This window comes from Brienomyrus brachyistius, chromosome 23 (assembly GCF_023856365.1).
Source record: "Brienomyrus brachyistius isolate T26 chromosome 23, BBRACH_0.4, whole genome shotgun sequence".
Classification (NCBI taxonomy): Eukaryota; Metazoa; Chordata; class Actinopteri; order Osteoglossiformes; family Mormyridae; genus Brienomyrus; species Brienomyrus brachyistius.
In genome coordinates, this window is record NC_064555.1 from 3855724 (window position 1) to 3865490 (window position 9767).

The following is a 9767-nucleotide window of genomic DNA, read 5'->3' on the forward strand; positions in this document are numbered from 1 at the left end:
GATGTCAGTTTCTCCACTAGGTGTCTGCTGAAATGTCTCTAAATGCATTTAACTCGCTTTAGTGCAGGACGGTAATGAAAGATGTGGCTTCTTAGTGCTCTTATCACCTCTGCCGGCAGATTTTCCACGACGTTGCCTACAAGGCCAAAGACCGGACGGACCTCCTGTCTGGGATCGACGAGTTTCTTGACCAGGTCACCGTGTTGCCCCCTGGAGAATGGGACCCCACGATACGGATCGAGCCCCCGAAGAGTGTCCCGTCACAGGTGGGGGATTTACTATTGCAAACATGCCCTGCAGCAACCACTTGCGCAGATTAAATGTGATGTTTCCCCTCAGCCATAAAAGGGATATCACCCCCTGTTGGCTACAGTGGGTACTGCATTTCTGTTCGCTGCTAACATTTCTTTAAGATAATGAATATGTGTGTTGTTTGAATTTAAGCTTGAAATAGATATTGATGTCTTAGGATGATCACAGACAGAAGTGAATTAAGTCGACTAACCACAGTAGGTACTGTTTAGAGGATACTGCAATTAACATATGTAAACGGACTGGTGCTCAAGTTTTAAAAATGGCAATAATGACCCCTGCTGAGTAAACCTGTGATGCTATTCTGGTTTCTTAACCAGTGACCCAAAAGCATAAGTGACCCTGAAAGTGGTTGGATGATGGGTGGATGGATGGACAATAGAACAGTGACATCTTGCTGTTCTATTGTGAATAGCAACCCAGTGACTTCTGGTCGTCTTACTGCGATCCAGTGAACTCAGCAGCCAGGGACCCCTAATGGCTAGATTGCATAACGCAGTGCAGTCACTCCACGGTTCTGGTTCCGTCATCCCCAGATGAAGCGGAAAGTTCCATCTCAGTCTAATGGACAAGCTGCCAGCAGAGAAACAGCGAAGGATGCAGACCACCACGCCGGGCCCGAGCTACAGAGGACCGGACGGTGAGTCCGGTAAACCAATTTTTTTTTGTGGCCGAAATTGAATTCAGCAGAGACAGTTTGTTTTAGAGCTGCTCCCTTCTGCATGATCTTGTTCCCTCATACGGACTCAGCGCATGTAGCTGAGATGCAGTGGTTTCCTTGGCTTGTCTACAGTGTGTGTGTCTTGTGATGGACTGGCATCCTAAAAAATATAGCAGTTCCTAAAAATACACTGCCGAAAACTAGCTGACATATTTGCACAGTCTGCTGATTTCAGTATACGCCCTGGGTGCCGATGTTTCCTGCACACATGATACTGACACCTCGAGGCAGTAGAACAGGAGATGCCAGTGTGGTGACTGAGCTCAGCATGCCGAGCTTAGCTGATTCCCGGTCTGTGGTCCCACGGTGCGGCAGGCTTTTTGGGGGCCTGGTGCTGGACGTGAAGCGTAAGGCCCCCTTCTACTGGAGCGACCTGCGCGATGCGCTGAGCCTCCAGTGTTTGGCCTCCATCCTCTTCCTCTACTGCGCCTGCATGTCGCCCGTCATCACTTTCGGCGGCCTGCTGGGCGAGGCCACCAAGGGCAACATCGTGAGTCCCCCCGCCCCCTGCGTGACCTGTCAGCCGCCGTCACACTAAACCTAAGATCCAGAGGGGATCGAGGAGTGTGATGGCGAGAGATTTTCACAGTGTTGACGGCTGGCTTTACTGTAATGGAGGATAAAGTACACTGTGCCCTTCAGTCGTCAGATTGAGGAACCGGCATCATATCTTATATGCCTCCCCATTCAAAGTCTCTCATCACTCCTGTCCAAACAATCTCCTTCCATTTCTCATAAAAATACTTCATTCTTGCCCTACTCCCCTACTTTTCTTTACATTGTATCCCTCCATTTTTTTCACTGTGTCAGATTCTTTCAAAATCTCTCACTCCTTATGTCTTCCCTCACACTCTCACTCGTCTTTTTTCTCTCTGTGCCCCCCGCCGCTGACAGAGTGCCATTGAGTCCCTGTTCGGTGCATCGCTCACGGGTGTGGCCTTCTCCTTGTTTGCTGGGCAGCCTCTTACCATCCTGGGCAGTACTGGGCCGGTCCTGGTCTTTGAGAAGATCCTCTTTAAGTTCTGCACGTGAGCCTCGTTTTACTCATGCACCATCTGCTGGCGGCTCCCTGTTATTGCAGTCTTTGCTCTTGAAATCTTATACCAAGTAATACAAAATGTTGAAGATTATTAAATTGAATTAAACTGGTATTTTTGAATTGACAGTAAAATACTTTATAACAAATCACATTTGTCGTGTTTGCTGAGTCCTGAAATACTTCACTGAACTAATCACTAATTTAACCTTTAATCAAATTCTTACTCTTTTAAAGAAGCATGTACACATTGTTACCCTTAGGATCCATCTTGAAGGACTTCTGCCTTAAAACTGTCCATATGAATGCTGGCATGACAGACTCTTCCCTCCGCTCAGGGACTATGGTCTGTCCTACTTGTCCTTGCGGACCAGCATCGGGCTGTGGACTGCATTCCTTTGCCTGTTGCTGGTTGCCACGGACGCCAGCTCGCTGGTCTGCTACATCACGCGCTTCACGGAGGAGGCCTTCGCCGCTCTCATCTGCATCATCTTCATCTACGAGGCGCTGGAGAAGCTCTTCCACCTGGGCGAGATGTTCCCCGTCAACACACACAACAGCCTGGACAATCTGACCTTCTACATGTGAGTGAAGGGAGGACAGGCAACTGTGTTTAGACCCTCAAATATTGGGGCTCCTTTTAGTGATTTTGTTGAGTGCAGACCCTGGGCCAGTAGTGGTCAACCTGTTAGGCGTCCTAGGGCGCCATCTGCTGACCTGACACTGACTTAGCAAGCCAATTTCATTTTGGATGCTTTTTCATACAAAGTTTTTTTTTGCGATGGTTTTCCACTGGAGTAAAAACTGGTACCATTGCTGAATAACATTACAACACGAGGCAGAGTATTTTGTACTGAATTTGAACCCGGAGGAAACCCCACGAAGACATGGGGAGAACATGCAAACTCCGCACACATGTGACCCAGGCGGAAACTCAAACCTGGGTCCCAGAGGTGTGAGGCAACAGTGCTAACCACTGCGGCACCATGCCACCCCTACATATCTACTTGTATGACTTATTTTTCTTCACTTGCTTTAACGCTGCTTTCTGAGTTCTTAACTGTTTTCAAGATCACGGTTGTATGGTGTGTCAGAGGAAGGGTATTTGCATAACCAATCGACAGTGAACGTATTTCCCTGTGCAACCGTTTCCTCCCAGGTGTCAGTGCTCCCCACCAGCCAACGGCTCCGCTGAGATCCTGCGCATTTGGAACCAGACTGACCTCACGGCCGAATCCATCTCCTGGAGCGACCTGAACGTGTCGGTGAGTCTGCATGACGTCTGCAGACCAGCCTACGGCCGTCAGAAGAGCACCATGCTCACACGTCTCATGTCCTCAGATGTGCAGACTTCTCCATGGGGAGTTTGTCGGTCCTGCCTGTGGACCCCACGGCCCCTTCATCCCTGATGTGCTCTTCTGGTCCATCATCCTCTTCTTCACCACCTTCTTCCTCTCCACCTTTCTCAAGCAGTTCAAGACGGAGAGCTACTTTCCCACTAAGGTGAGGCTGTCACTCCTTAGCATGGACCCTTCCTGTATGCACCGATGGCAGCCCAGTGTCTGTTTCCTCCTGTGACTGCCAAACCCCATATCTCTCACTGCCTGTCTCTCTCTCCTGAATATGACCAATGGGGTCTGTAGGTCCGCTCCACCATCAGCGACTTTGCCGTCTTTCTCACCATAATGATCATGGTGGCGGTGGACTATCTGATGGGCATCCCCTCCCCCAAGCTCAACGTGCCTGACCGTTTTGAGGTACCAATCACTCTGCTATCATGCTTAAGCCCAAGCAGGCTCAGCCTCTGCAGCTCAATCCTTATGATTTAAGCACTATGTGATATGACTACTACGCTTAGTTGGATTTCTCTTTTGTCAACTGCATGGAACCTTCTGCTTAGTGCTTCCTGCAATATTTCTGGGGAAACAACTGGAGAGAATATGTCCACCTGCTGTCGTACTGTGTCTCTCTAGCCCACCTCCAAGCACCGGGGCTGGCTGATTGACCCCCTGGGTGGGAACCCCTGGTGGACTATGTTGGTGGCCTCTATTCCAGCTCTGCTTTGTACCATCCTCATCTTCATGGACCAGCAGATCACGGCCGTCATCATCAACCGGAAGGAGCACAAGCTCAAGGTAAAACACAATCCCTGGAGTGCATCTAAGAATCTCTCACACAAGCCTACATGCAATGAAACGTGATCATCACTAGGCTTCACTAGAAACATGCAAAGATTGACTCAGACCTGGTCATTAGTGACTCCCTTGGTAACCCTACAAGGCTTCATTGCTCTATTGGCTAAGTTTGGATGCTACACTGCATCCCACCTCACAGAAAGGCTGTGGGTACCACCTGGACCTGCTGGTGGTGGCTGTGATGCTGGGCGTGTGCTCCATCATGGGCCTGCCCTGGTTCGTGGCCGCCACCGTCCTCTCCATCTCACACGTCAACAGCCTGAAGCTGGAGTCGGAGTGCTCGGCGCCCGGGGAGCAGCCCAAATTCCTGGGCATCCGTGAGCAGAGGGTCACCGGCTTCATGATCTTCATCCTCATGGGTCTGTCGGTCTTCATGACTTCAGCGCTGAAGGTGAGAAGGCGCCAAGACCCGGACTAAAGATCCATACACTGTGATGCTGGTGACTGACTTTTCTTCATGGTCTGATGGAAATTCATCAGTACATTAAGCTCGATTCCTTGTTTCCTTTTCCTATTAGTTCATTCCAATGCCTGTTCTCTATGGTGTCTTCCTCTACATGGGGGTGTCCTCGCTTAAAGGCATACAGGTAAATACTCTTGGATTGCATATGTGTGTGGAAGAACAATATCACATCGTTTTCTCTTCAACGGGGGTTTTTGAAGTCTGGACGGTGGTCCAGATGCAGGACGATCCCAGCCCAACTGATAATGCATCTTATGAATCAATATGGTTAACATAAGAAGACTCATTGTGGTTTGAAGTATGCAATGTAACTTCACACAAACATAACTCATCATGATCCTCCCCAATGACAGAGAATCTAAACGATCAGCGAGCAGTTAAACCAGTCCTCACGTTAAGTTCCCGTTATTGTTATATATATTGATGTTTATATCGAAAGTTACTGTTAATTCAATAAAGTTATTGAAATTGTTCAAATCTCTGACTATGAACAAAAATTTTATATGAACCTTTGATCAAAGGAGAATCCCTACTCGACATGTTGCATTTCTTTCAGCTGGAGTCGGCATTTGTTCGCAGGATGTTAAGATTTTCATCCTTTATCTAACACTAACTAACTGTTTCCCTTTTTGATTTATTATTCAGACAGAAAACTTTTCAGTACAAACCGTCTGCCTGTCGGAGATGATCAGATGTTGGTCTTTCTTCCAGTTTTTTGACAGGATCAAGCTGTTCGGAATGCCTGCCAAACACCAACCGGACTTGATCTACTTGCGCTATGTGCCGCTCTGGAAGGTGCACGCCTTCACAATCGTCCAGCTCACCTGCCTGGTGCTCCTGTGGGTGATCAAGGCGTCCGCTGCCGCCGTCGTCTTTCCCATGATGGTAAACGTACAGACATTCCTCTGGGGGGATGTCACCGCTCTCATGCCCTGGAGCAAAGCTGTCTGTCACGTTTCCCGGGGGAAGCCACTGCTCATATTTCCTGGAAGCCTGCCGATTTAGTTTTTTTTACCCTAGAAAATGACCAGGTTTGCCAAATTGGGTTCTTTCTCAAAGGCAGAGCAGAAAGGTAGACGGTCTTCTTCTCTGAGTCCAAGTCTTTAATCACAATGTTGGGTGCAGCTTTCTACCAGCCTGTTGCTTCAGGTGGCATCTCTGTGAAAGTGCAATATTCAGCTTAATTGTGTCTCCCTCTACAGACCATGGACAGAATTAAGTTCATATCAAAATTCCACACTGCTTGGGTGTCTTCTACATATGTCACGATGAGTTGTGGCTATATTTTATGATTCCTGAGAAGGACCATAGGCGTTTGTATTTGGTAATCCCCATGGGATGCTCGTGCTTAGCCCATGAGCTGACGTAGCATGACAGCGGGACACTATGGGTGTCTCTCAAAACCAAGAACACAAAGATTGTACTTGTGGTCTTGGCAAGACCGGTCTTGCTACCCTGCAATCCAAGAATGAACTTGGGGCGCAATGAATGATGGGATTGGTCTCATTTGGCGAGGATGCAGTTGATGTATCCTTGATATTTTGGGCGGGGTAAGAGCGACATATGGGGATTTTTACCATTCTTTGTACTTCTGTTCTTGAGTATGGGAACTGGTCTTCAGCAATGGAAGATGACATAAAACGAGTACACAGGAACATAAATATGGTCAAGAAGACATATTGAGAAACATCAAAGGTGACCTTGAGCGAAGCCCTTGCCGGTTTTCTGATGAGCGCTCTGTCTCTCTCTGGCCTAGGTGCTGGCTCTGGTCTTCATCCGCAAACTGCTGGACTTCTTTTTCACCAGCAGGGAGCTCAGCTGGCTCGACGACCTGATGCCTGAGAGTAAAAAGAAGAGGGAGGATGACAAGAAAAAGAAGGAGAATGAGGTAGAGTGGCGGTCAGGGTCAGTTTTTGTTTTACTGGGAAAGATGGGGACACGATCCTGAGCCGTCCACCCCATGTGTCCAGGAAGCTCAGCGGACTCTGCAGGAAATGGAAATTGATGCCACGGATGACCGAAGCCACCTGTTGAAGGTTCCAGGAAAGGCTCTCCAGGCCAGGTGGGTGTCGGTGCTGTGATGGAGCTCGGAAGGGAAGGCTTGTTCCTGCTCTTCAGATTACCCAGATTTGCTCACTTCTTACGTGTTTTGGCCACAGCTGTGGCAGTAACGATGTGGGTCCCCTTGGTGTATTTGCCCTGAACAGATCATACAGAGTAGTTTCACAGTCCACGTCCCTGGATGAGGAGTCTAGAGGGGTTTGTTTACTTTTGAATAATGTTTGACTTTTATGTAACGACTAATTATCTTAATCTGCAGCAACACAATAACATGACATTAAGAAGTTCATCGCTAATGTCCGATAACATCATAAACAAGCCTTGATCCATCCATGGATCCATCTTGCATAACTGCTCGTTCAGCACAGGGTTGTGGTCAGCAGGGAGTCTGTCTCAGGAACCACAGAGCATAAGGCAGGAGAAGCCGTGGGTGGGATCCATACATATAAAAGTAGAGAGAAGATGGAAGTATGTTTCATGAAGGGCTCCTTGTGTGATTATATGTCAGTCCATTAATGCCTCAACCATTCATGCTGTAATAAGCTGTATGTCTGTCGCAGCTTCTCAAGGTCTGTCTGTTCGCTTGTCTGATTTGTGCCTGTCCCTCATTCAGCCCTGACCCATCCACTGTAAACATTTCCAACGAAATGGCCAAAAGCGCAGCATGGAGAGCAGTTGCCATGGATACTAACAATGCAAAGCATGTGAAGGTTAACATGAGGTAGCTATGGCTCTCTCAATCTTCCGCTTCCACCCAGCAGGAGTCTCCAAAATCCCAAGGGCCAGTTCAGCATGTCCTTAACCTTACGGAGTGACTGAGCGTCCACACACAGCATTTGTGTACAGCTCTGTAGGGTCCCACAGTTTGACATGTCTGAAATAAACACTCTTTCACTCTAACTGTCATGACATGCGGGGGTTGAATGTTCATAGAAGACCTGAGAAGTGTTGTGGCCTTGGCAGTACATGGCATGCTACATGTGACGTTGTTGGCTGGTCTCCCTGCCTGTGTTTGCAATGTTCGGAAGACCCTCCTTCTGCAACTGAGACCTCTGAACTCTGTCTGCTTTTCTTCTAGCAGCCAGGAGAAGGTGGCATGCGTTAGGATCAACATGGAGAAGGAAGGGAAGAGAATGCATGTGGAGACCTCACTGTGAGGGATGACCTCCTTCTGGTGCTGGAGAGATAGTCTTTCCATTTGGGTGAATTTTGGCGATGCTGGGGTGGGGAGCGGGGGGGGTAATGGGAGGGCGGGGCACACTGCCTGGTTTCACGTCTCGGTCTAAGAGGGCAGAACCAGTCCCCCAGGAAGGAACTTCTCTACAACCGACAAAGAGCCAACATCAGCAAAACCAAAGGAAAAGGTACCACAAGGTCTAAACACCTATAGATATCCCTTCAGAAACCACCTGGGCTTGTGGGTAAACACCACAGCAGTTTTATAGTCGTAAATGCGACGTTGCATTCGTACCAAAACAGTCAGAACGTTTTTCGGATCTAAAAGCACAAAGTTGTTTGGGATATTTTGCCACAGCTGGTGCGAAACGACGAAGGGGGTTGAACCAGACCTTTGAGGTGTACATATTGTTGGATGTCCTGCCAGTATGTATTTAGTGTTCGTCGTAAACTAGTAGCACACCAGTGTAGACATGCTAACTCCAGCCATATTTCTCTTCAGATGCTTGATGGCTCGCTGTAGCCACTACAATCTAAGGAATAACACCAGCACCAAATTTTGCATTTGCTGTTGATACGGGAAAGAATAATTGTCTTCACGTTTACTGTTAGATGTCACTAATAATTTCAGTAACTCCAGCTAGAATGGAAAAAGCCTTTCATGGAAAAAGCGCTTCAATGGAAAATAGCACAACTTACATACTAATTTGCAGATATTTTTTGCATCTATCCTATAATCGGGCTGGATGCATCTTTTGTATAATAATGACAGTTTGATTGGTGGCTAATCCTTTTGGTGTATCATCGTTAGTGGGACTGACAGTGACAATCCGACGTACCTTTCAGCGAGCTCAGGAATCCATATTGCTAATTTTAAGGTTATAAGGCATTAAGGTTTTTAGGTATCATAACACTTTCACTGTCTGATTTTAACTTTTCATTTTTCATCAGAATCGACCATCCACATTGAACGTATGTCATCTATTTGTATTTCATCCATATTTTTTATTTAAAAATTATTGTAACAGAACAAAAAATAGCGTTCATTGGAAATTTATTGTATTTTTACAGCACAAATAGTGCTTTTATATGTGGCAAACAAAGGTTTAACAGCAGACAGTTTCCCCTGTTTGAATACCTCATCATTTTTGGTATGAGCAATAATCCCAACACGTATCAGAGAAAAAAACAGCACTGGGAATGTGAAATGTCCTTATTGGCTGAGAGTTGTTAATTACTGTGTTTCAGGCTTGTTTCAGTCCTCGGCCACTGCCTCGAGCTAGCTCTAACTGCACCGCTAATTAGACGCGGTATGACTCCTGTGCCTTGTAATCTCTTTTCCGTTAGTGTACACACGCGATCAAGAGCACGGATGGTTCCAGTGTCAGGGTGGGATGGTGACACTTAGCCACACCTTTCTAGATATTTCTGGTCTCTCCGAGCACGAATTTTCACTCTTGTGGATCTGGTATGTTGGCAGAGTGCTGACGTGAGCAGTTTTTGTGATTTTACACGCAAAATGCTGAGGCCATGGATCCTGCTGTAAATAAAGACATTAAATGTGGATTTTGCCTTCACAAATGCATCGTGTCTGTCCCGTGACTCCAAACGCATTTGTAAAAGCAATTACCAGAGCTATTACTTTGCTTGCACATTAATTTGACTGCCTGTCTGTTCAGAAATTCTGAGTGTAGACTAATTATTGTCACATACAGGGACTGGACGATGGAACTGAAACTGAAATCTGTGAACGTTGTGCAAACATGTATGGTCCTCTGATGAGTCTATCCCACATCTGGGACC

At 47.1% G+C, this 9767-nt stretch overlaps 1 protein-coding gene across 1 annotated transcript in view; it reads left to right on the plus strand.

Annotated features, from left to right (window-relative positions):
• The window catches only part of LOC125718875 (sodium bicarbonate cotransporter 3-like), a 28119-nt gene extending 18574 nt beyond the window's left edge, over positions 1–9545 (plus strand). Inside the window, 16 exon segments of the mRNA XM_048993105.1 lie at positions 120–266; positions 849–952; positions 1349–1523; positions 1928–2061; positions 2408–2653; positions 3229–3334; positions 3411–3572; positions 3713–3826; positions 4043–4204; positions 4404–4655; positions 4783–4851; positions 5439–5612; positions 6484–6615; positions 6698–6789; positions 7402–7509; positions 7867–9545. Coding sequence (XP_048849062.1) covers positions 120–266; positions 849–952; positions 1349–1523; positions 1928–2061; positions 2408–2653; positions 3229–3334; positions 3411–3572; positions 3713–3826; positions 4043–4204; positions 4404–4655; positions 4783–4851; positions 5439–5612; positions 6484–6615; positions 6698–6789; positions 7402–7509; positions 7867–7945 — 2256 coding nt within the window. The 3' untranslated portion in view covers positions 7946–9545.
• The last annotated feature ends 222 nt before the right edge of the window (positions 9546–9767 follow it).